Source organism: Drosophila montana, unplaced genomic scaffold (assembly GCF_035044405.1).
Source record: "Drosophila montana isolate Dmon_TW-CO22-7 unplaced genomic scaffold, ASM3504440v1 contig_2668_1, whole genome shotgun sequence".
NCBI classification, from domain to species: domain Eukaryota; kingdom Metazoa; phylum Arthropoda; class Insecta; order Diptera; family Drosophilidae; genus Drosophila; species Drosophila montana.
The window spans coordinates 205,074-231,442 of record NW_026997535.1 but is presented as its reverse complement, the minus strand read 5'-3'; the positions used below and the strand labels follow the sequence as shown (position 1 = coordinate 231,442).

General features: G+C 40.9%; 2 protein-coding genes across 29 annotated transcripts in view; one reads left to right on the top strand and one right to left on the bottom strand.

Moving 5' to 3' along the window:
- Positions 1 to 2,794: 2,794 nt before the first annotated feature.
- On the bottom strand, positions 2,795 to 11,576 carry Diap1 (Death-associated inhibitor of apoptosis 1). Of its 2 annotated transcripts, none has more exons than XM_064683909.1 (2): positions 11,183 to 11,576; positions 2,795 to 4,712 (listed from the first exon to the last, which is right to left on the bottom strand). In XM_064683909.1, the coding sequence occupies exon 2, from the start codon at positions 4,645 to 4,647 to the stop codon at positions 3,289 to 3,291; it is 1,359 nt and encodes a 452-aa protein (XP_064539979.1). In that variant the 5' UTR covers positions 4,648 to 4,712; positions 11,183 to 11,576; the 3' UTR covers positions 2,795 to 3,288. The 2 variants fall into 2 exon arrangements, with proteins under 2 accessions (XP_064539979.1, XP_064539978.1); XM_064683908.1 differs by lacking the exon at positions 11,183 to 11,576 and adding an exon at positions 4,829 to 4,846.
- A 4,346-nt stretch (positions 11,577 to 15,922) lies between these two features.
- Positions 15,923 to 26,369, top strand: part of Mbs (Myosin binding subunit) — a 32,863-nt gene continuing 22,416 nt past the window's right edge. For 8 of the 27 annotated variants that reach the window (XM_064684035.1, XM_064684040.1, XM_064684034.1 and 5 more), the window contains exon 1: positions 16,816 to 17,791. In XM_064684035.1, coding sequence (XP_064540105.1) covers positions 17,537 to 17,791 — 255 coding nt within the window. In that variant the 5' untranslated portion in view covers positions 16,816 to 17,536. Of the gene's footprint in view, positions 16,089 to 16,813; positions 17,792 to 26,369 lie in introns of those variants that run through there. The other 19 variants (XM_064684041.1, XM_064684050.1, XM_064684037.1 and 16 more) reach the window with 7 other exon arrangements.

The following is a 26,369-nucleotide window of genomic DNA, read 5'->3' as shown; positions in this document are numbered from 1 at the left end:
TACGAGTTTGTTTCTATTAATTTATGATCGATAAAATTCTATATTGAAATTCTGTTTTTCAGGTTTTAACAGCTAGAGTCACCAAATTTGACACATAGCTTCTAGATTAGTACATCCAGATCAAGTATCTTTCATTTTTGGTGTTTTTAGAAGTAGGTTCAGGGTATCCCCTAGTTGAGCACTCCCGACTGGTGCACTCCCACTTGTTATTGCAGAATTGCACATCTTAAAAGCTTCTGATTAAATTGAAATCCATGAAATCATCTTAAAGGTATGTAAAGGTAAAGCTATGCAATTAAGCTATTAAGCAGCGAGCTTTCGATTGCGCAATTTCTGTTTACTCAATAAACTAAAAAAAGACACGACAACGGCGCTAGACACCAAATTCGTAGAAATTGAGGTGAATTCTTAACTATTTTCCACTTAAAATTGATAAAGGCAATGCTTCATTATATTTCTTAGAAACACATAAAGGCGTTTTGTAATAAGAAAATGCCACAAAGTTTTATTTTAAGAGATCGATCAAGAAAAACATAAATAAATGCGACAAGTCCTAAAAATATCCCTTAAAAGGGACATTTGCGGCAGCTGCTCAAAAGTGATGCCCAGCTGTGGAAAATAATGCTAAAAGGGCATCACTGGAAAATATGTATTTTTATATATACATATTATATTCACAATAAAGCATCTACAGCTGTTTATACAAATATTTTCACGTATACGTAATTCGTCACCCGAATCTCATTTGCGTGACAATAAAAAAACGCGCTAAATATAGCGAATGCATTCGAGAGGCCATTAATATTCGATCACGAAATATGAAAACAATAAAAGATAGATTTAGTTTGGATGAACATATGGACATAAAACTTGGTCTACAAGCTTACACTGCTAAAAAAAACTGGCTGCGAATGCTTTATTTTTTTTATATTTCTTTAATCGCATCTATTATATCTGAATTAAAGAACTTTTGAATAATCAAAACTTCAAGTAGCGACCTTCAGTTTGGCATGTGCAGCCCCCAGATACTCGTTTAATTGTTAATTAAAAGCGACACACAGACTAAGGTCAACAATGTGTTTATATAATAAAAGCAAAAGTGGAACATTGATTAACATATACACATATAATCAAGGCGCCGCATCGATTGATTGCTTCTCACCTGCTTTTGGATTCTTTCTCTTTAAACATTGCCACAGGCAAATAATACTAGAACCAGTCACCAAATCCATTTAAAAGCATTGAGTCATCCGATTCGATTATTAATTGCTGATACAACCCACGCGCAATGTGCCATGATGCAACTTCTAGGATGACAAACGAGCTGCCATTGCTCAAGTGCCCAGCTATTATAGCGCAACAGTTGGGTTAGCAACAGACAACTAACTTGGACAAGACCCGCAACCGGATCTGGCTAAATATGAATGCAGCCAACTAATTGAAATGCGCTGCAAATTGATGTCTATGATGTGGAAAATGTTCAGATTCTTACTCGAAATGCCAAAACACTTTTCGCCCGACAACATTCAACTGCAATGCACTTGCATCGCTTGCTGCGGTTGAATGAACTTTGCATTTGGGGCGCGTGCAGTGATTAAACACGGCCAGCTGATAACAGCTTACACAGATCCCTGGCCGCTTGCTAATTGAGAAACGTCGGTTGCTTTGTTAACTGAATAAACGCAATAAGCCAGTTGCAACTCGCTTTATATCTTACTCACTTTGTTGGTAATTGGTTAAGAAAGGAAGCGAATGATTTGATTGGTCGCTGCACGGTTCGAACCAGCACCTTTCCAGCTGCGGCTCGTGTGTCATTTCTTTTCAAAGTTTTTTACAACTCAGTTTTATATTTACAGTCGCCCGTTATTCTGAGAATATTGCAAGCTCTCAATATTTTCACAAACAAAATGCGGGCTAGATTAGAAATTTAGCCGAAAATTGTACATCTAGCAAATATTGCTAGACGCGCGCAATGATTGGGCTACATATTCTTTGAACCTTGCCACAGGTTCATTATTAAAATTTTTATTTTAAACCTTACCATTTTATGGCCACACTGCGTCAATAGCTAGCGGTAAACATAACGACTTTTAAAAATAAAAAATACCATTTTTAGAATTGATCGGATAAAATAAAGTTGATGTGTGGCTAAAAACAGTGTTATGAGTAGACGAACCGCGGGGAACTCCCGGGCGATGTTATCGAAAGCTTAGCCAATGCATCTGTTAAATCTTGAAGCTGGACAACTCACATCTATCTATCCTCAGATCTAGATTTCTACCAATACTAAAGTGATACGCGTCAGTGTTATAGGTAGGCAAACTGAGGAGATAGAACCTCCAGCCAAGGCTAGGGAATAACTTAGTATATATTAAATCTTGAGCCTGGGCAACTCACATCTAACTCTCCTCGGATCCAGATTTCTTTGGCAGCCAATACTCAAGTGTTATAAGTAGGCCAATTGCAGGGTTCGGACCCCCGGGAAGGTCTATCGAATAGCTTAGCCAATGCATGTTTTAAATCTCTCCTCGGTTCCAGTCTCTCTTCTATGCCAGTCAATTCTCGCGTAATACGAATCTGATCTATATGTTAGTCTGTGGGCAGACAGGGCCTGTTAGACGCCTCCACGAATTCCCAGCCAGTCTTGCGATAGCCATGCCCAGGCTGTGGCCATGTGGGCGGCCCTGTTGCCGTGGCGCGTCGGCGCCTTTGTTGGGTTTGCTTTTTTTTTTCTTTTTTCTCTAATTGAGTCCGTGCCGGCCAAAGCGAGCGCAACGTAAATAAAAACAACGGGTTTTGTTTTGTTTCCAGCTGAAGTATAGGTTATTTGTTTTAATATACATAAATATTGTGTTTTATCATAGAAATTATAATATTAATAGGGGGGAGGGGGGATGGGAGACAATCAAACGCAGAGTGTGCTTTTTTTTCAGATCTGCATTTATTACGTGGGATGTTATATTATAAAATTTAATTTTATATATTATACTTGAATGTACAACTAGTATATGTGAACGCACTGTTACTTAAAGCATAACGGATATCCAAGTGTATTAATTATGTTTTTTATTTTATATTTATATATATATATATATCTAACTTTACATTTTGTATGCGCGCGTGCGTGTTGTGTTTGTTGTGCAACGGCCAGCTAAATTGGGGCTGGCAATCCAGCTGGCCGTTACACACTTTTGGGCGTGGGTGTTCGTATATTACAGCGGCCAGGATTGGCCGCGCCGGTGTTCGTGTGGCTTGGACGCGCAGTGGTTAGGATTAAGACAATGCCATTTAAGAAAAATATACACGCATAACATCGGTGAAGGATTTTCGGCAGAGCGGGCACCTGGTTACGGATGAGGCGCACTTGGCGCATGCCACCACATGGCCGCAGGGCAGAAATGCCGTATTGTACTCGGCCGCATAGCAGATCTTGCAGAGCTTCTCTTCGGGCACGGTCACGCCGCCGGCTGCAGTCGCCAGGGCGGCACCTTCTGGGCAGCTCTGTGCCAGAATCTTGTCGAGGATGCGTGCGGCAGACGTGGGCGCCACATCGTCGCCACCTGCAGCGGCGGCAGCGACTGCTGCTGTACTTGCAGAAGGAGCAGCCAGAGCATCTGCAGCCGGAGCACTGCTCAGTGAATCTACGCTTGGGTTTGAACTGTGGCTCGACGGCGGCGACGGCTGCTGCTGCTGCTTTTCGTCGTCTGCTGGCCCTGCTGCTGCTGGCTTGGCGTCCTGCGCTTTCGCTGCAACCGCATCGATGTAGAGCCGACCCTTGATGAGCTTGACGAAGCGGCACTGGCTCAGCCAGAGCGCATGCTGCTCCCAGGGCTCGTCGTTGTCGTCCCAGTCCTTGAGTCCGCCGCCGCAGCTGAAGCAGCGCACGCGATCGCCGACGCCAGTATAAAAGAAACCCGCCTCGGCGAGCTGCTGTGGCTTCTGCTTCATGTTGCGCGGCCAATCCTCGAAGGTGCGCAGGCGCGCCGACTCGATGGCATATTCTGGATACTCGGGAAAATAATTGCCACCATTGCCGTTGCCTGCTGGCCGGCTGCACGGCTCCTGCATGCCCATGGGTGAGCCGACACCGCCGAGTCGCAGCGGCGGCGACGTATTCACGCCCGTCGACTGTATCGACTGCCGGCCCTCGGAGTAGGCGTTCTCGCGCACCTCCAAGCCGGATACATCGTTGGATCCGCACACATCATAGCTGACGGGCGGCAAGATACGCTCCAGGGCGTCCGCGTTAATGGGCACATTGTTGGTGTTGCGGCGTCGCAGCAGCGGGCAGTTGGGCGACCAGCGCAGATGCTCCTGGACGGGATGATCTTCGCGCTCCCAGCGACCGATTTCGACCTCACAGAAAAAGCATTTGACCTTGTCTTCCTCGTTTGTAAAGAACATGCCCGTCTGTGCCAATGCGTGCTTATCTAGCCAGGACAAGGGCCAGTTATCGAATGTCCTTAAGCGCTCATCCTCCCGATTATATTTCTCATTCATTCTGTTAACGAACGCCTTCAACAGCTGCGTTGCTGTCGTGCTGTTGTCCACCTGATCTAATGTTGTTGCTGTTGCTGTCGTTGTTGTTGTTGCCGTTGTCACGGATCCATAAGGTATATACCTTGGCGGACTTGCTACATTTGCCATCTTGATAAAATGCTGATTGCCGATGTACTGGTTACTGTAGCTATGCTTTGTTCCTTTAATTCCCACTGCAAAGAAGAGCGAAAGAAATGCACGTTAATATAGATTCTAAGCTAGATAATGTTATCGGTCGGATAAGAGGTGACAAGAGCTACAAATCAGGTGCGCCCCGCGTGTTAATTACTTGAGTTCCCTTCTCGTTGGCTCTATGCCAGTTCGTTTCCTTGTCTCCCGAAGCGAGCTAAACGCCACCGGAGCGATATCTTTACTGAAGCACACAAACAACTTCTAGGTATATATAATAAATAACTGTTCACAACTCGCTCGATTGTAAAATATACTATAGAATAATGTCAACCCAACCGCAGGTTAAAATAGCCCCGCGAATGTGCAAGAAGCTTTTTTAAAACTTATACGATAAGAGAAAGCTTTATCTTTAGGCTTTAAAATCGCTTTATATTCATTTATCATGAATACCTTTCGATATGGCGATCAATTTCGACATTTTCTACTTCGTTTAAATGTACTTTGCAATGGAAAAGTTGAAAAACTGAAACGCAGTTCAAGCAACTGAGGCTGAGGCCACATCAACGAACTTTAAGCACGCACCCCTAAGGACTGTGTAGCATATCGTTCTCTCGCTCGCACCTGTGGCAATTCAACGACAAGGGTGGTTTCTGGGTTTGTATCCTGAAATCCCAGCAAACGTAGCGTATCGTACGCAATCTTACAACCGCGAGTTGTTGATGCAACTGCGCCGATGCGAATCTGCAATAGATGGGCGATTGGAATCATCCAAACGAAAGCAGCTGGTCGGGTCGTTTAAAAAGAAGATAGTACTTTGGACTAAATGTGTGTTGATGAGCCGGCGAAAACAAAGGCGGTAAAATACCAACGAATACGATATACGAATATCGTAAATAAATAATAGTTAAAATAATTGTTTACACAACAAGCGGATAATGATAAGCATTAGCTTGAAACAAAGCGAACAAAACAGAAGATCAAGAGTCACAGCAATATAATAGAATAATTGTATATAGTATGTGACGATTGTACAATATGCTTTTACTTGGCATTTTACAATACTCATAATCTAAAAGGAATTGCATTATTAAAGAAAAACCTCACTTATTTCTCAGAAATTGCAATTTCTCAATGCCCTATTACCCAAGTATTGTAAAGAGAATATGCTCATAATTATAATATAACTACTTTATTATTTTATTTTTACATTTTTTTTTTAATCTTGATTTATTTTTATGTTTTTATTTATTTATTTTTATATTTTTATTTAATTTATTTTTATATTTTTATTTATTTAATTTATATTTAGAGAATTTCAAATGAAATCCGTATATTTCAATTTCTAACCTTTGAACATTTGAAAGAAATTAAAAATAATCGGTTAAGCATAGTGAAGCGCTTTCAACCGATAACGCGTGCGATTTCATCGATTAATACAAGCGTGTACACACCTACATATGTGCATACATATATACACATATGTATATATACATATATATATTTAAACGATAGATTTACTTATGCCATCGGCGTTGAACTGTTTTGGTGGTCTTTTTTCATGTAGTTAAAGAGATTGTAAGCCGTTTTTCGACATTTACTTCACGGCAGGCGATTCAGCCGGGAGGCATGGAGGAGGGGGGTAGGCAGGGAGGAGGCCCAGCAGCAAGCACGAACGCCGTGTCGGGACTTTGTACAAAGTCCAAATTTAAAGCCAAGCCACGCCAAGCCAAGCCGCAAACCAGCCAAACACGCCAAACAATTGCAGCACGACGGGGCAACGACTGCTGCTGAGGCAGAGAGGGAAGTGGAGAGGGGACGACTGGGTGGTTGGTCGGTTGGGCTGGAGCTGAGGCTGGGGCTGGGGCTGGCAGTGCCAAGCACTCGTCGTGCAGCAAGCAACTCTCGTAGCCGTAGCCGTAGCCGACTGTGAGAAAGTTTTAATGGAATGCAGTCAAACGACTCGGTGGCGGCAGCCGCAAGCAGCGCCCCACAGCATAAAAAAAGCAGTGCAGCATAAATGCAGTGACGAGTGCGCTGCATTGCCGGGCAGCGTGTGAGACTGGGATAGCAATAGGCACCCAAAACCATCAATGGAAAAACAACTATGCACGTACACACACGCACGCACACACACACACACACACAGGCTCCACACAAATGCACCGCTTGGGTGCAAAGAAAGAGTGCAAAAAAAAGAAACAAATGCGCACACACCAAATGCAAAATAAATAAAAGCATAAAACAAAAACAAAAGCACAATTGTAAATTACAAATGCCCGACACTGCGCTGCGCTCGGCACAGCTCGGCAGAGATTGCGCATTGTTCTTGAAGTGGAGCAACGACGGGCAGCAGCAGCAGCAGCGCAGCAGCTTCAGCTTGAGCAACAGACACACACACACACGCAGACAAAGATGATAGCTTCGAGATGTTGCTGGCTGGATGCTGCAGTTGTTGTTGTTGTTATTGTTGTGTGTGTTGCTGCTGCTGTTTTGCTTCAATTGCAAATGCACCGTTGTTGTTGCTGCTGTTGATTCTTTTTGCCAAGTACAAAGTGCAGAAGCTTGCAATTATAGCTGCTTGTTCTTGTTGTTGTTGTTGCTTTTATTGCTGCGGAATGCATGCCCATTAACAATTGTAATGTAAACGCTATGGCATTTTGTTTCTTTCTTTTTTGAAATGCATTGCTTTTAGCAGGAAATTCAAGCAAAAGTTCAATGCAATTTGCTCGAAAGTGTTGCCATATGTCAAGAATTTGCATTTATCATGTATGAAAACACTTACCAGGGCTGCATTAGTGCACTCTATTTTAACGAGACTCAACTTAACAACACAATTTAAAACTTGCAAGTGTTAAGTTTTTAAGTGAAGTTAACAAATAATATAAAATAACTAAGCATATACCGTAAATGCGCCTGAGCATAGCAACAAATGTGAACTGACAACGTAGAAGAATCTATAGGAAAAGGGCCTCCCGGGCGCATGAATGACATGAGAACCCAGAAAATACCAAAGTGGAAAGACACACACACACACACACATAGACAGAGTGCAAAGCAAAGAAAAATCATAATCAAAGGCCAGACAGCAACAGCCCAGGAGGCAAGGCAACAAACAGAGAAATACACACATACACGTACTCACACACGTACACACACACATAAAGAGGACCAGTGCGCCCCATGCAACAAGCAAACCAAACGAGAACCCAACGAGGCGCGCGCATTGGAATGCAGTCGAACAACTTTTCTACAAACTCTGCGCAAAATACAAACAAAACAACAAAAACAACTGGAGTTGGCTGCCGTGCGGCTGGTTTTCTGATTGGAAACCAAGCTAAACTATAAAGCTGGGCTTGGGATTGGAGTTTCAATGCTGTCTTTTAAGTGAAGGTAACCGCCAGCCAGCCAGCAAAGGTCTCTACTCTGTATGTGTGAGTGTTTGTGTTTGTGTGTGTATGTGTGAGTGTAACCTCAGACTGTGGGAAACTATTATAAACACTACCATTCTTTTTTCTTGGCTCTTGTTGTTGTCTTCTAAACTGAGATTGGAATGCGGTGATACCAGATACGAACGAGTGGAGCAACATGAGCAGCAGGCAAAAGAGCGAGCGAAGGAGAGAGAGGGAGGGGGACACACAAGCATGAGTCGTCATCACGCAGAACTTGAAGTAGGGAAGTGGAGGACATGGGGGAGATGATGCAGAGGCCGACGCCAACACACACACACGCACACGCTCACAAAGAATATGATGTGTGCGTGTGTGTGCCGTGTCCTTCCAAGAAATGCAGCAGCCAACAATAACAACTAAAACAAAAACAAGAACAAGAAGAACGAAGCGACCGCCGACGACGCCGTCGATAATAATAATAAAATACACAAGATGCTGGCTGGCTGGCTGGCTGACGGGCTGACTGGCTGCCTGGTTGGCTGTGTACTTAAAGAATGCCCAACAAAGGGCAATATCATCCGTAATCATAATAAATGCGATTGAGCCAACTGCAAGCCGCTGAGGAATGCATTAAAGCGCGGCTTGGCACGGCCTGCTGCTGCGCTCTCTATCTCAGTATCTCTCTCTCGCTCTCTCTCTCGCACATTGATCGATTGCCCAAAATCCTAACGGCGGCTCAGTTCAAAGACCCGTCGCTGCAGTCGTCGCCACCAGCGTTTCCAAAGAAAGAAAATTGTTCCTAAACCCAAAGTCAAGTCGTGCTGTGTACTGTGCATCTCTCCTATCTGGCTGCCAGCATCTATGAGACTTGGAATGCGGGTACGCTCTCATGGAAAACACAAACACACGATCACACACACACACACACACAGATGCAGATACTGACACACACGCATTAAATGCGCCTCGTTAGTGTGTGGAATGGATGAAAGGTCGTTTTTCACGCGGCCAAGACTCAAAGGTCGTCTCGCATTCGAGATGATTCAGCCCAGAAAATTCCGGGAATTCCAAAGTAATTTTCCTACATCTCTGCTGCCATTTGTTCTTAAACTTCATCTGCTTCTTCTTCTTCCTCTCATTTATATCTCTTTCAAGGGCCGCCGCGCCTTGGTTTAGGTCCATTCATGCTGATTGCCGTCACGTCTCTTGGCGATAGCAAAGGGACAACAAAAGACAATATAAAATCTTTAGAAGAAAAAAAAAACTACTTTAGAGAACATTTCTTTTCGAGTTTTGGGCTCTGCGTGAGAACTGTTTATTAAGCGAGTTATCTATCGTTTTATTGGTGAAAAGCGTGGAAAATCTACCCAGCATTCAGTTGGATAAATAAACGTAGGCGTTGTTATGCCAGGCACCACCAGGAGGACGACCACCAAAGTCGGCCCCTCCTCCTGTGCTCTGTGTAGGCGTCGTTGTCGACTGGGTGCGGGTGTTTTTCATATTGTTGCTGTTGTTGTTGTTGTTGCAGCAATAACAATAACAATCAAGAGTTGCTCAAGTTAAGCTGTAAAAGCTCGAGTTGATACTTTCTCTTTGTTGCTGTATTTTCTTCTTCTGCTTCTTTCTGCGAATCGAGCGCAAGAGTTCAAAGCAATGAAGCATAAAACTGCAAAAGTCTTTTGTGAAAAGTGGCAACAATGCAGCGAGAGGCAGACTGCCCGCTTTGGCCATGGCTTATGTGTTGCTGCAGAGTGAAACGCGGCGTACGCATGAGTGCACCACTTCCGTTCCGAGCGGAAATTACGAACAAAGCAAACAAAAAATTACTCAAATACATATGCTCGGTCTGGGTATAGGGATTATGTGTATGCGTAAAGGAAGTATGTGTGTGTATGTGTATATGTATGTATGCGCACTCATCGGATGTAGTAAATAGTGGAGCCAGCAGAAACAACGCGTCATCAACTCACAAACTTTGTTTATTATGATGAATGATGATCTAAGCTAGCAGAAAGAGAGATAGACAAAAAATACTACACAAATTAAAAGCAGGCAGCAGTATAAATACGCAGAATACAAAAACACCACAATTAATTTAATTAGAACAAGATCTACAGCTGAGCGAGCGTGTGTCATACAAGTTGACCTTCTAGCCTGCAAAAAATTGGGCAACATTGTTTTGCATACTATAGTCATCGGTTAAATATATAAATATAGATAACAACGCCAAAAATGGCGTAGTCGAAAATTCCAACGAAAACAAATAAGTCTGACATTGTGTATATTTCAGAACCCGCACCCTGCCCCTCTCTCAATTACTCACACACTCTCTTCCATAGTACTGCGAATATGTTGATTTAAGCGCCAGCAGCGCTGATATCATTCACAATGAGAATGCTAGGGTTGTCATAGTTTAAAAATGTTTGCTTACAGCCACTCAAAAGCCAACGTAAACAATGTGTGTCATGTTTTGGTTAATTTTAAAGGTAAACAAATTGCACAAAGAGCAATTCGTAATTATAAAAAAACAGAAATTTTGTAAACAAATTTTAAAAAACAACAGCAGCAGCATTTAGCAACTCTGCAGCCGCCATCTTTTTACGAAAGCGACCTCTTGCCTCTTGGCTGCTGAACGAATGTGCGAGAGCGAGAGACCCAAAACGGGAACAGCACAACACAGCCGGCAAAATTGTCGAAAGCGGTTTGCGCTGCATGCACATACTGCAATTTTTCCTTGGGATATACTTTTAATGATTTAAGCACTTAAATTATGTAACTTTAAATCTATATTGAAATTTTTAATTACAGGCCTAAATCGATTATTTAATTAATTTTGATCTATTAAACAAAATGATTTTGTAAGTTTTGTCATGTGCACAACAAAATACTCGATAGCGTTCGCTTGATGTGTGTGCGCGTGTGGGGTTTTATATGTGTGTGCTGTGTGTTTGTAAGCTGTAGCTTTAATTAATGTACATTGTGCAGGCAAACAACATACATACATACATAGGAGAAAAAAACAGCTTTAGCTTTGTGATGTCACGTTTTCGTTTTATTTTTGGGGTTATATCTAAATTCGAGTTGATTTAATACTATGCCTTATAAACACAACTTTAGCTCACCTTGACAATTTTTCTCTTTTTGTTGAAAAACTCAAGTTCCCCTGACACTTCTTTGTATTTTAAATCTGTTAAGTTCTATTTAGATTCGAGACAAATGTTATTTCTTTTCACGGTATTGATTTTTCTTTTCTGAGCGACGAGTTGACGTTGACGGAAAACACACAAACACAGAGACGCAGACGTTTCTGTATTTATTTTTAATTTGTTGCTTTTATTGTTGTTGCTTTTAAAATACTATCAATATCACAATTTAGTTTGGAGACCGCAATACCGAAATCCAAACACTTTTCTTTTTGTAGTTTTGTAAATGCATAAATTAAGTGCTTAAAATTGTAGCGCTTGCGTATCCATGGCTTCTTTACTATTCGAGCTTCGTGAGCGAACTGAAATCGCCGAAGCGGCTACAGCCGAACGAGCGCATACACAAGCACACACATACATACACGGCCAGACGATACGACGATACGAGCGAGAGCAACCCCGAACGAGCATACGTCGGGCGAGGGATAGAGAGAAGAAACATACATATGTGCATACAGATGGTACTTGGAATTTTTTTCATGCATGTTTTTGGTTGCACTTCTTGGAACTTGCAATTTTGTTAATTTGTAAAAGAGCAAAAACATTTAAGTGATATTTCAGTAAAAACTATTGCTGCCTATTATGTGGCTGGCATCAGAGTGTATAAACATAAAAACAGATGTACATACATACATACATACATATGTATGTTATGTATTGCATACATACAATAAGCGGGTTGCCAGCCAGGCTCGCTTTGCCCACAACGGGCTGGCACCACAATGACGGCCCCAATACACCACGTACAACTTCTACTACGGCAAGTATTAGTACGCAAGATGGCGTATCGTACAACCGTATACGGAAACTCTACACTACGGTTATCCTTTTCCAACCAGCAGCGCCGTGCGTTAGGTGCCTCGGCTGCAACTGCAACAGTCTAGGATCATTGATTTTTGCCACGGCCTGAGCATGCGCCTGGCATATTCATCAGGCTCGTCCACTTTTGACTTCTGGCGCGTGTCAATGCACCGTCACGACACGTCGTTGCAGCCCATAATTGACGCGCGCACCTTCCAGACGCAGACGGCGACGCCGACGCTGGCAGCGCGTCGACAGCAGCTGCTTTTTTTGTATATGCATGTCTGTATGCGTTATGTATGCACATATGCTCCACTGCACTCGCTTACCTGTCTGGGCCTGGCTTAAATTGTGTACATTTCTGTTTTGTTTGGCAGCATTGGCAGCTGCAAATACTATCAATAGTGCGATAGAAGTTAGGCACATGGGCATTCCAGGCCCATTTTTATTTTAATTTCGGTACAAGCAGCTGATAGAGATAGAAATGGAACCTAAGTACATACACATACATATGTACATATATAACATTTGTGTACATGCAATTGTTAACATATATAATTATTTAAACGTATGTACTTAACGTATGTTCTTCTCGATATACGTTACGTCACAATTTAACGTAATCTTTTGAACGAAGCCGCATAAATCAGCTAAAGGAAATTAAATGTGTACTTGTCATTTTTCACTGTAAAACAATATATCAGAATCTAATAATGAACAAGCATACCATAGGTATAAACGGAAATGATTGATAACATCTCGATAAGAATTTTTAAAATTTTTATTTCTGCTTAAAAACAAGTAAAGCTTATCAAAAATAATTAAAATTTTTATAAAGAGTCACATATTATGACGTTAGCTGTGGGTTTTTCTAAGTATAAACAGGTGTACACTTAACGAAAGGAAATACCAGCACGTACTGCTTAATAGAAGATTGCAATTGAATATACATATACATATATATGCTGATAAAAGTTATATACATATATGTATGTGTAGATATGTCTGTTTAGCATTCAGCTGCATCGACATCGTTTGCGTATTTGAACTCTTTATAAATAAATACATCTAAAATTATCAGGCGAGACGGCGCGACGCATTTTCCAAAAACAAAACAAGAGGCAGCGTCTAGACGCCTTTTGACAAGCCTTGTAAATTTTATATACTTATATTCTATTTGTGGACTGGAAACAGCTTGAATTTTCATAATTTGCAGATTGGAACCAAGCACAAAGAGCACAAAAGTCGCAACAGCCGAGCTTGGGGCAACTTGTGGTAAATGTTACTATAAAAACGGCCTTGCAAGGCCTTTTAAAGTTGTTGCACTCGCTTTTATTGTTGTTGTTTTTGTTGTTGTTGTTGTTGTTAGTCACCAACAAATACAAACGCAGCGCGCATGCGCTCAGGTGTGTTTAGTAATTTTGTAAATTTTTTTATTATTTTTAATTGACAACCAAATGCAGCGAAACCAGTTTTGTATTTTATTATTCGCATTTGCTCATTGCGAAAAGGTGTCACAACAACAACAACAACAACGACAAGACTTGATTAGATTGCCTTTATTACAACATCTGCCGTGCTCCCTTTCTGCAGCTCGAGGAATTACCTGCCTCAATCAGAGCAGGAGCTAAGGACGTGTGCCAGCAGCTGTCCGCTGACACTAAAAGGATCAAAAGGTGCGCAGCCGGCGCAGCTGTTGCCAGGCCCGGTTTCTGTTGCTTGTTGCCTGTTCAGAAAAATGCTTATTGTGTGCGCGTTCCAGGAACGGGGCATAAGACGTTCGCCAGCTGCCGACTGGCTGCGCAGGATCCTGCAGGATCCTTTGGCGACAGGCCGACGATCAATGCGCACGCACACAGAGAAACAACTCACACACAACAAATACAAACAACACGTAAGCAACCACTTGCGATCGCCACACTGCTTGCACAACTGCTTGAGCAACTGCTTTTGCAACTGCTTGCATTGCTTGTCTTAATACCAGCTGCTGTATGTAATACCAACTGTGCACATGTTTACGCAGTATTATTAATGTACAGCTGTATTTGCTGGCACTTTTGGCACTCAGTGTCATTTTCGCATAATTTATCAGCTTACATGCTTGCCAAAGCAGTTGGAATAATATATTATTATTCACATCTTATCGCATTTTGAAGATAAGATAAAAAACAAGCTGCTTGCTGAAAATGGGCTAAATAAACAGGCCATAAAGCTATAATATATTGGAAAAAATAACAAAAACTAATATTTTGCAATGGAAATTTATTAAATTCTGATAGGAATTTCATAGATATATATTTATGGAATATGTGTGCCCTGAAAAAGAGACTCATTTATTTATTGACATGCCAAAGTTTTTCTCATTGTGTAGGAATTCCGCCCAGTTTAGTTGTGTAAGCTTTTTAAACAAGATAGTAAATATACTTTTAACTAAAAGCATGAGGTAACAGCTGATTATACGGCAAAAACAAATAGACGGCGCTGCCATTAGAAACGTGTTACAGCAACAACAACAACAAGAACAATAACAAACTTACAAATCAATGCGACATTGGGCGGTAATTAAAAATAGGAAAATTCTAAACGAAACCAGAAAATACTTTGCGTGCACAGCAGCTGCTCCGGAGGGCAAGTGGGTGGCGCCGCCTGCGGTGGGCTGCTGTCAGTTAAGCACCATGGCGTGGGCAGGGCTAGGGCCAGGGGTAGAGGGAGGGGCAGGGGCAGGTGCTGGCGAGGCGGCATGAATGAAATGAGCTCAGCATCTCGCATGTAGCATTTCGTCATGTAAATGCAATGTAATGCAAGATAATATTACGCAAATAGATGTGACAAAGCGGGATGGCAATAGACAGAGAGAGAGAGAGAGAGAGAGAGGGAGAGGGAGGTTGGGGTTGGGATTGCATCAAATTGAGAAATACGGTTTTGGTCGTGCCCGAGGCACGTTCGTGCATGCGTTTTTGGCCTGCATGAATGAAGAGGCGAACCACCCCCCAAATACGAATATCCTCTTAAGTGGCAACCACTCCTACACACACACACACACACACACACACAGAGCTTATACTACGCACTCACCGACATTATTTTGGCTGATATGATAGCATCTTATCAGGGAATATTATTTGGAAAAATTTCGCCAGTTCAGAAAGTGAAAAAAAGCGTTTGCTTATCGAAAATTCGTTATTATTTTTGGCACTTGATAAGTGAACGATTTGCTAATTACAAATTTTTAATGCACCAAACTGTTTTTACGACCGTTGGGTCTGAGCGTCACGATGCGACTAGCGCAAAAAATTGTGCGGCTAGCCTAGCCCATTTTCAATGCCCCGTGCCCAAAAGGTGTTGTTATTGCATAGTTTTGTTTTGCTTTCTATGGAAGCAGCGGGATGGAACGAGCTACAGTTGTGGCCAGAGAACTGCGCAATATTTTTGGGCGGTGGTGGGTTTGGGGAGTGTGCGCTGCAAGGGGTAGTTGGTCAGAGCGGGTGAGAGCACATCTAACAGGGGTGCAGTCGAAAGTTCGACAAGATTTCTCTGGTAAATATTCTCATTGGTTTAATTGCAAAAGAAAGAAACCGTTACGACGTTAGCGTAGGGCGGCAAAGCGATATTTTTTGAAATTATGTCATGCAGCCCTGGTGCAGTGTTGCCGTAGCTGCTAACTTTTTGCCATGTGTACACACTGTTGCTTGACATCGTCGCATCGGAAAACTATCGAGAGTACATGTTGAGGCAACATGTGGCGACACTCACAGCTTACGTTGACAACTGCGAGCATTCACCAGATGCAGCAACATGTCACTCTGACAGGGTCGCTCTCTTCTCTCTGTTTGCTCTGTCCCTCTCTTTCATCAGTTTCATTTTAACCTTTGTCGTGGCCGCACGGAATGGCACGGATTGGTGAACGAAATTAAATATCAAATTTATCCGAAATATGCACAATAAATTGAATTATTGTGCATTGCTCTATCTAAGCGACTGAGCCCAAAACAGTGCCCACAGTTTGCGCGTGCCGAGAAGCAAAGTAAGTGCGTGCGTTTGTGTGCGTTTCGGTTTCGATGCCGTTGTGCTGTGAAAAGTTTTTACTGCAATTTATACATTTTTCTCTACGTTTGCATATGCGTGTTTGTGTGCTGCGCGTTTGCAAGTGTGTGTGTGTGTATGGAGCGCTGTTAAATGCCTTTACATAATTACGCGCTGTATATCTAGGCATTACAATTCGACTACAAATCCATTATATAAAAAAAGGCGAAAAGATTGAGTGAAAAATATCGGTTTCCATCTTTAGTTGCGTTCTTCGTTCTATTTACCCGCGTACCGACGTCAGCGTCGCGGCTGTTGAATTTATGTCAAATTGGTAACACACACATATACACACAGTGTTGCATATTGCGTATGTGTGTTGTTGAAGAGCGAGTAAGAGAGAGAGAGAGCACGCCTGGCTAAAACACAGAGAATAAGCGAGCGCGCGAACATACTTACAATGATAAACAAAGTGTAAAAAACAGCAGCAACAAATGTTCCTTCTTTCTTTTCTATTTAATGCTCACATTAATACGTTGTTGTATTGCACTGTGCGTATTGTGTGCTAAAATAAAAACGCAGTGCGACAACCCTGTGCTTAAACTGCATTCAAAATGCCAGCAGCGCCCTAGCGTCGCAGTCGGCGTCAACATCGGCAGAGCCCAGGCGGCAGTGTTGTGTTTTATGTCAAAATAATTTACGCGCAACTTTTGCCTTAATCTTTTCTTTGCAGTCTGTAGCAGCAGCAGCAGCAGCAGCGCGCAAATGGATACAATGTTTGTTTTTAATGTTAAGCGAAAACTTAGAATCAAAAAAGAAGTGTGATAAATGCTAACACGAAAATTGTTTTGCAAGCGTCTAAGAAAAACGGCGGAGAGAACGCGTCTGCCTGCATGCGCGCCTCAATGTGTGTGTGTGTTTGCGTGTTCTTGTGCTTGTGCTTGTCTGGCTGTGTCTGTGCTCCCGGGAGCGTGTGACTGTGTGTGTGTATGTGTGCAGTGAAGTGCAAAAGAAACACGATAAAAAAAACAACACGCCAAGCAGTTGCGCCCGTTTTAGCTGATAAAGCGTATAGAAAAAAGTACAACAACAACACACACAAAGCAGTAGGCACGAAACGAGTGAAAATAGAAAATTAATAATTAGATAGAAGAAGCAGCAGCAGCATTCACACAGGCGATTTGTAAATGATCAGTGCTAAAAAAATAAGAAAAAAAAATTAAATGAAAAATTAAAATAACAAATCGTGCAACTTTTCCCATAAATAGTGCAAATCAAAATTCTCGGTGCAGCGGCCAAATTTGTATCGATCGCACACAGCAACAAATACAAACACAAATACAAATACAAATACAATTACAAAAGCAACAATAACAAATCGCACATTAGATTTAAACTGCAACTGTTGGCGCCTCAAGCGCCGTTATTTAATACCGCAAATCCGTCAAAATGTCAACAATGGAGGTGCGCAACAACTCGGCCATGATGAAGCGTGCCGAGCAGCTGAAGCGCTGGGAGGAGTCGGACACAAATCGCGCCGCCCCCACGCCCCGTCGCGAGGACTGCCGCAGCATCAAGTTCAGCTCCGGCTGCGTTTTTCTCGCCGCCTGCCTCTCCGGCGACAAGGAGGAGGTCGTCCAGCTGCTCAATCAGGGCGCCGACATTAACACGGCCAATGTGGATGGCCTTACCGCTCTGCATCAGGTGCGTATTCTATCAACCTGGCCCGCTTACTGCCCTCTCACCCCCATTACACTCGCATGTGTATCGATAAGCTGTGAAATGTATAAATGGAGCACATTACGTCAGAGATTGCGAACACGCGACCCAAGCAGGAGTGCTAGCAACAGGGGTAAAAGGGGGTGGGGGCAATTTCGAAACTGTTGCGCCCAACCGAGCAGCGATGTCAGCGTCGCAGTCGCAGCTGGCGTCGGCTCATGCTACATATTTTTATACCCTGTATCTAATGAAAAGGGGTTTAATGGTTTTTTATGGAAATGTATGTAATTAGCCGAGAGGCATATCCCATCACATATCGTATGCTCTTGGTGCTTAGATAAATGTTAAGCATATATTGTATATCGTACATCGTATATATGCACATAAATCTCGTATATATGTAGCTTCAAGTAAAGGATCGTAATACTTTTCTTGTCCCCGCACACGCTCTATCAAAATAAATACATAAGATGCACCAGCTGTGGGTATATTCCCACGCCTTGAACTGATTACAGAGTATGTATTAGTCGGTAGCTTTGTGATTTCTTTTGTTACGGCGTATTTCGTGCTCTCGCTGCGGTTTCCAAAGCACCGCAAAAACCACTAAAACATTAACAAATACATTTCTAATGCAAGCCGACGATTTACAAGTCGAATGCCCGAAGCAACAACAAACAACAAACAACAACAACAAAAACAACAACAACAACAACAACAACAATAGCAACAAACGGCAAAACGGCGCGAGCATTAAATAAGAAAAATACAAAAAAATTTCTATTTTTAAATGCCAAGAAAAATATACAATACACACACATACACACACTCGCGCGCACACACACATATATATATAGACAAATGTTCGTTTTGTATATAGAAAAGATTTTCGCAAATCATTTTCATTTTTCTTTCGATTTCGTTCGTTTGTTCTTTAAGCCTTCGCAAGAAAAATATAGTATACTTTAAAAAAAAATAGGAAAAACCAAATTGAAAATCTGTGTAGAATTTTATTTCATGCGGCGCTTTTCAATGCAAACACAAGAGCTGCAAAGAAAGACAATTCTCATGTATTTCAGCTGAAAATGTTTATAATTCCTCATGGGGCTAATTGAATTGTATCTATGGAAATTTAGTGAAAATATCAAAAGGTAGTCGATAACTGAATTTATTGGAGGTATCCATATTATATACCCTAAACTTATCGACAATGGGTGAAGGGGTATAAGGCTTTTGTGCAACAGACAACGGGTAACATCTTCGATCCCACAAAGCAACTATATTTTCGATCAGCTCAGTCCGTCTCTATAAAGTAAATAAAGTAATTTGAAGTAAATATTATCGTATATCTTACGTAGGATGATAAATATGCTCCTCTTAATCATAAAATCTATTAATTTTAATTTTAAGACAGGCCTTTTCAAGCATAACTCGGAGATTTGCATTTTAACTGCCAAATCCCACAAATGGTAATAATTCCTATGTCAGTCTATATGTCGCAGACAAGTTTAATTCCTATATGCCAAAGTCACAGTTAAATGCAATATGTGTATAGACTTTTAGCAGCAACTGTCTTTTGAGTGCAGTTAATTGATTTGAATTATGCTGCGCCCGCTAAGAGCCAAGAGATTTTCACCATTTAGCCGCGGCGCACTTGTTAACCAGATGCTAATATCTACATAATCATCAGATATGGAGCAGCCTGTCTGACAGGTGGTGGCTGAGGTGTGGTAGGGGTAGGTGGAGGGGTAACTGGGGGCAACTATAATTACAGCAAATAATAACAATGGGAACTGTGCACAGTCTTGAATTACCTGCGGCTGTTTTTGTTGTTGTTGCTGTTGTTGTTCTTCTTGTTGTTGTCGTTGTCGTTGTTAAACCGCAAACTGAATTTCTATTGCATTTTCTTATATGCTGTAAGTATTATAATTAATTAATTCATCGCTGATTTTGATGATCAAAGTCTTAACGCGAAGGCTCCGCTTGTGTGTGTGTGTGTGTTGGTTTTTTTTTTTGCTGCTTTCTTTTTACAAGTGAAAATTGTTTGTTTCGGCTTTCATTCATAAACAACAAACACTTGAAGCCAAAACACCTGCCTCGGCCGTATTCAATGGCAAACCAAAACGGCTGCCACCTTCGGCTATGAATGATGATCATGATGATGAACATAATGGAGATGACGAACAGCAGACTTTGGGCAGGGGGTGTTTCGTTGGATGTCGGAGCTGTCCGTGGCGGTGCGTTGACATTCAACACGCCAGGTGGCGTGGGGTGGTGGGGCGTGGGGCGTGGTACGACGACTGCAAAATGTTTTGCAATAAATTACAAATGTTTGTTTACACATGTTTCATATACAGTTGGCATATATATTTTCTATATATTCTACATGTTCCATATTTCAATGTTATTTCGTGCATAGTTCAAGGATAATGCGATTTTTATAAATATGCCGCATGGCCATCTACATTTATCATATCTATTTGTGCTATAATTAAACTGCTTTTAAATCGGCTGCAAAACAAATACGCAATACGCCAAAATACAAATCATAAATAAATCAATTCTATGCAGCTTGAAAGTACGTTCTAGGCTCAGCTTTAAATATCTTAAATATGTTTTAAGCTAATGAACTTAGCTTAAGCTAAATGCCAATACTTTTTAATTGTCTAATTTGCATTTTTTACATACGCAGCAGTTTTTCGCTGCTGCTCGAAACTTTGTTTTCAGCTTTAAAGCTTGATTCATATCCTCTAAACATAATCTTTTAATTCCATTTTGTCTTCCGCTGAAACAGTTTGTTTCTGCGCTTGCATATAGAGGTATTATAATTTTGTCATGTAGATTGTATTGAATAGAAGGAGAATTCTTCCCGACCCTATAAAGCATATCTATAGCCTACATCCATGTGATACGAAACTTTGCTTGGATCTAGCTTTATAAGCCATGAAAGTTCTTGTATGAAAAATCTTTTGCTTAACGAGAATTAGCCCAATTTTCAGGCCTTTTAAAGGTTTTGCCCATGCACCTTATGGATCATAATATGAGTTTTTTTATGATATCTTGAAAAACACATTTGCAAAACAATCCAAAATCTTTATGATATTCTCTCGGCTATAAAGCCTTATGTCTGTAAGGGTATTCAAACTGCGGCTAGAAGTTCTTTCTGGTTGTCTTTTTCTTCTCATTTTAATTGTGGGATTATAAAAACACGCGTTTGAACAACACTTGAAACGGTTTTTGGTCACATTATAATTAAGATGTCTTCAAGATTTGAGTGACATGTGCGCATATAAAGAACGGAGAGCCTTGAATATAATTTATCATAATTTGAATGCGCGCTTATCTTAAATGCTGGCCAATTAGTTTGAGCGCCATTTGCAATTGACAATTGGCCCAGACACAGGCCGGTTAAATTGTCGCATAAATTAGCTAATTATTTTGTCAAGTTTTGCAAATTGAGCGATATCTCCACACGAATGCATAATATATTATCGGAATATTGGCAGCAAGTCATGAATCGTGATCGTTTAGACGTGACCCCAAATCGATATTCGATGTGTGCTCTGCTCTGCTCCGATCTGATCTGATCTGATCTCTCGCCAAAGTCCTGTCTCGGAAATCGCGGAGCAATTTTTGAGTTGCGTTGCGTTGCGTGAGTTTTTCCAAAAACAAAAATAATAATAAAACAATATTGTTTTGTTGTTGTTGCTGTTGTTATTGTTAACGCGCTTTATTGACGTGTTTTGTAACCTTGGCCCGGTTCTATCTCTGCGCTCTCAGCAGCGGGGCAGACGGAACGGACGGACGGACGGACGGATCCAAAACGCACAGTCAGTACACAACAGCAACAGATACAAATCAAACATCCTCAAGAATTCACAGCGCGTGTTGCATGCGTATGTATAGATATGTATATATATCTGTATATTGATGTGTTCATATATATGTGGCATATAAATGGCTGCTGCGGCTGTGGCTACATTTGATTTGATTTATTTCTCGTTTGGTGTTTTACACCCAAAATAACAAACGATGCTGAAAATCTTGCGAATTGAGCTAACTGAAAAATCATTCTATGCGATGCGATCTAATGTGTCTGCAGCGTGTGTATGCGTGCGAGTGTGTGTGTGTGTGTGTGTGTGTGTGTGTGTGTAAAGAGTGCATTGCATAATACCATTTCGAGCAAAATCTAAAAAAACAACAGCAAAAACAACTGCAAAATGTTCATATTGCCATTAAATTTTTGTACATTTTACAACTGCCGCTGGCTCCCAGTTCTCCATCTGATTGTATTATTTGAGCTCATTTTATAGCTCACATACACACACACACACACACACACACACACACACTCACACAAACATGGCTGTGGGGCTGGTGAAAACTTATGAAAAACTAGAAAAAATGGAAAATTGTTGTTGCTTTTAAGGCGAACAAATATACAGATTTATAACACAGAATGAAATTTGTATACCCTGAACCCATTGGAAAGGGGTAAGGCAGGGTATATTGGTTGTGCACAGGCAGCAGGCAATATATCCGAGCCTAGTTAGTATATTTAAGAGCTAAGTTGATCTTATATGAACGCGTTGATCTCGAAGAAAACTTATATATATTTAAGATCGGACTATATGCACCGATTTAGTCAAGAATGCGAGAAGAAGCGAGAGCAGCCCCTGTGTGTTTGTATGTGTTTCTGTATAGAAGGCAGTTAAAGTATTTATGTAGGGTACCTCTCAGTCTGTCACATCCCGACTACTTGTTTTTCTTTGCAAAATCTATGACGAAATATGCACAAAAATAGTTTTTCATGTATATGATCTGTATATTAAGGGTGGGTGGATCGGCAAGCAGCGTCTTTTTGTGAATGTTTTATTTATATGTCGCAACTAAATGCGGAAATGTGCGAGTCCAAAAATCATATAGCAAATATTTAAAGGTATTTGCAAAAGTTCAGTTGAAATCAATTAAGTTTATTCGAAAAAGGGGTCAAATGGATTTCTCTTCGGTTTAGTAATTTATTTATCATAAAATTTCGATGCCAGACGATTGCTATATTATATGATATACAATTTCACTCTTGAATATTGGAATATTTGGTATATTGAAATTATAAAGAACTTCGTAATAGCTGAGCTTGAATGAATTGTAATTGTATTTTGAGCACATTTGAGCTATAAAGAAGGCTTATAATTGCTGTACTATATTAATCTTGTGGAAATTTTTGAATCGTTCTTTGCATATATATAGATAATATCATATATATATAAATCTGGCCAATTTGTGCTGAGTAATGTGGCCCACTCGCACATTCCAAACATTTTGCATAATCAACATAATCAGAATTATCATAAACAAATGCTACGAGCATTTGCCATGCATATATTGTGTGATTTTTGTTATAATATAACAAATCTGTTTATATTGCCCATTTTATGCATTCTTTGCTTGTTAATCATGTCTAGGCATTTACTGTATTCCTTTTGAATCTCTTGGCACAGGTGGCTCTGCTCCAGTCTTTTGATTTGGCCATGGCCAAAAATCTATTAGTACACGTAACTGAAATAACACGGCTGAGCAAAAAACGGACCGAGTGAAATTAATAGACGCCGCTTCGCAGTTGGCGCCGCTTTTTTTCTTTCATTCTCTTTAATAGAATTTTTTTTTGGCAGCTAGGCGAGGGCGAGGCATTCAAGTGGCATAAAATACACGAGAACTTTCCCTCAAAAAATAAAAAGAAACTAAAATTATTTGAAATTATGAAGGCTTGCCATAAACCATAAGAACATTTTGCCATGTGCCTGGCCATTGTGTATCCAAAATGCGAATCTTTTTGTATATATTATATATAGTCGAGTCGCATTGAATATTGGACAAGTGCCTTGAGGCTTCCGCTGCTAATTCAAATTGTTTTCAAAAATCTGTTCAAGCGAATGGTTCGCTTTGCCAGCGATTGCTCAACTGGTAATGAGAATTTGTTTAAGCAATTAATTAAAATTATAGATATCTCAATTTCTGTAGGCATTATAATCAAATAAATGTAGCCCATTTGTCAAGAGAACATGTTAAGATAAATCTGTTGCAAAACTCAGTCTAATGTAGATTACTTTCTTGGTTTTCAACTAAATTTCTTAATAATAATATAACTTATTATCATAAAGGCAAGTAAAAGCCAACTCCTAGTGCAACGATTAAGAATGAGGCACAAAGAGGAACTGCGAAATGAGCTATCGCAACGATTAAGGATGAGACGTAAAGGGGAATTGCGAAATAAAATGATGATAATAAAGTACATTGCGAAATTGCTTAATAGTAATATGACTTCATATCATGTAGGCAAGTAAATGCCAACTTCTAGAGCAACGATTAAGGATGACACGCAAAGAGGAATTGCGCAATGAAAGGCGCTCGAAAGGTTATTAGCACACTGTAGCGTAGAGTGTGCTCTTCCGAACAACACTCCCAACAGAAGAGAGTCAGAAAGGACGCTGCCTGAGTTGATATGCAGCTTAGTGTACAAAGTGGGCGCTGGGTTTTGTAGTTAAGCGGCTTGTTGCTGCCGCAAAGTCGTCTCAACAAGTTGCTGCTGATTGCAGCAATATGCGGCGTATACGTAATGCGGCGGGGTGAATAACATTTCGCACAAAGACAGGGACAGTGAGAGTGAGAGGAAGAGGGAGAGGGAGGGATAGAGATAGAGATAGAAGGAGAGGCAACAGACAAAATGCCGCTCAATGGCGTGCCAAAAACAAAAGGCTAAACTTAGCATGCAATTCGTAGAGCGCCTTTCTCGCTGGCCAAGAAAAATTCGCTTTCAATGCAATGAAAATAGCACAGAATTCGCTGTGGCTATTACTGCTGCTACTGTTGCTGTGGCTGTGGCTGACATTAACACCAGACCAGAAATCAAAAGTCACAAATTGTCAGCCAAATAGCTCATGTCAAATTTTGCATGCCACAGTTGTTGTTGTTGTTGTTGCTGTTGCTGCTTTTGTCGGGATGGTCACGCGTGGGCGGTCCGCCCATCGTCGTCGTCGTCAGTTGGTCAGTTTATCAAAATTGCTCATAATTAATTAATTGGCTGCGTTCCAGATTTACAAATTGCTCACAGTCTCTGCCACCGTTTGGTTTTGTATTGCCTCCGCCCGTGCCTCGTGCCCCGCGCGCCTTTTATGCGTTTTTACTGCGAAATGGAATTTGCTTTTGCATTTCCAAACCAGCAGACCCTTTTAAATTAAAACAAAAAAACAACTAAATTAACATATGGCGACTATAAAACAATCAAAAAACATACAAAGAACTAAGGAACATTTGAATTTAAATACTCCACATGCTTATCAAAAGCAACAATTGGTCGAATGGGCATTCGCATTGGTATTGGTTTTGGGGCCTGAAGTTGTTGCTCTTTTTGTGCTCTTTTACCTTACCCATCGAAAATGAGTGGGAGGGTATATTGGTTATGTGCAAATGTGTGTAACAGGTAAAAGTAACTATATCTGAGAGCGTAATGGTCAAGATGTTGAGCTGAGTCTAGCTTTCCATTGAGACAGAGTTTTTTAAACATAACTCGAAAGATATAGAAGCTAGACACTCCAAACTTCGTATTTAAGTTCTCTTACAGTATATACAAATTTCAAATATTTCACTTTATACACACATACTTTTGTCTCTCATATTTAAGCCTCCAAAAACTTCCTAATGATTGGAATGTAAAGCCCAAAGTCTTGTATAGAAGAAAGCTAGAATGCGTTTAAAGGCAGTTGGGTTCTACATTGAGAGTATCTTCTAGTCGGACTCTTTTGAATGAAAGACTTCTCTGTTTTTTATTTTTTATTGTTAAGAATTCTTATCGCCATTTCACTGCCTGCTAAGCGTCGCATTGTTGTCGTTGTTGCTGCCATTGGGCGGGTTTTGTCGCTAGATAGCGGCGCATAGAAGCCGCTGTCGCCGGAGTTGCTCATGATGATATCATCGCCATCATCGGTTGTCGTCGTCGCCGATTTTGCTGTTGTTGTCGTCTTCAATGTGCATACGAGCGAACGGCGATGTCTTCGCTTCAACGGAAATCCGCATAAACAATGTTGTCCATGTGCCACGCTCAGTTCCAGTCCCAGCGAATATATGTCTCTGTATATCTGTGTGCGTCTGTTTACTTTAGCGTTTTTAGCAAGATAAACAGAAACTGTAGCAGAGCTATTAAAACATGGCACAATTACTTGTACAAAAACATGCGAGCGCGTATAAGAGTCTATGAACGGCAGTTGAACCCGAAGATAAAAAGAAAATTCCCACAGCAGATTTATATTGCAATGTATTTAGTAAATCTATAAAATAAGCAATTGGCAAACTGTAAACAAGGGCATAAATTGATCAACTGTGAACAAGAAATGCAAATTGGGTCAAAAGAGGTTTCAGATAATTGTTAAGTTATTCATGTGCCTTTCCTCGCAATGAATTGATTTGAAAAAGAAGATTTATAGAAGAATCGCTTGAAGTTATTTATATGAATCTACTTTACCAAAAGCGTGTTCTCAAAATCACTAAACGAATAAATTTCTTATCATTT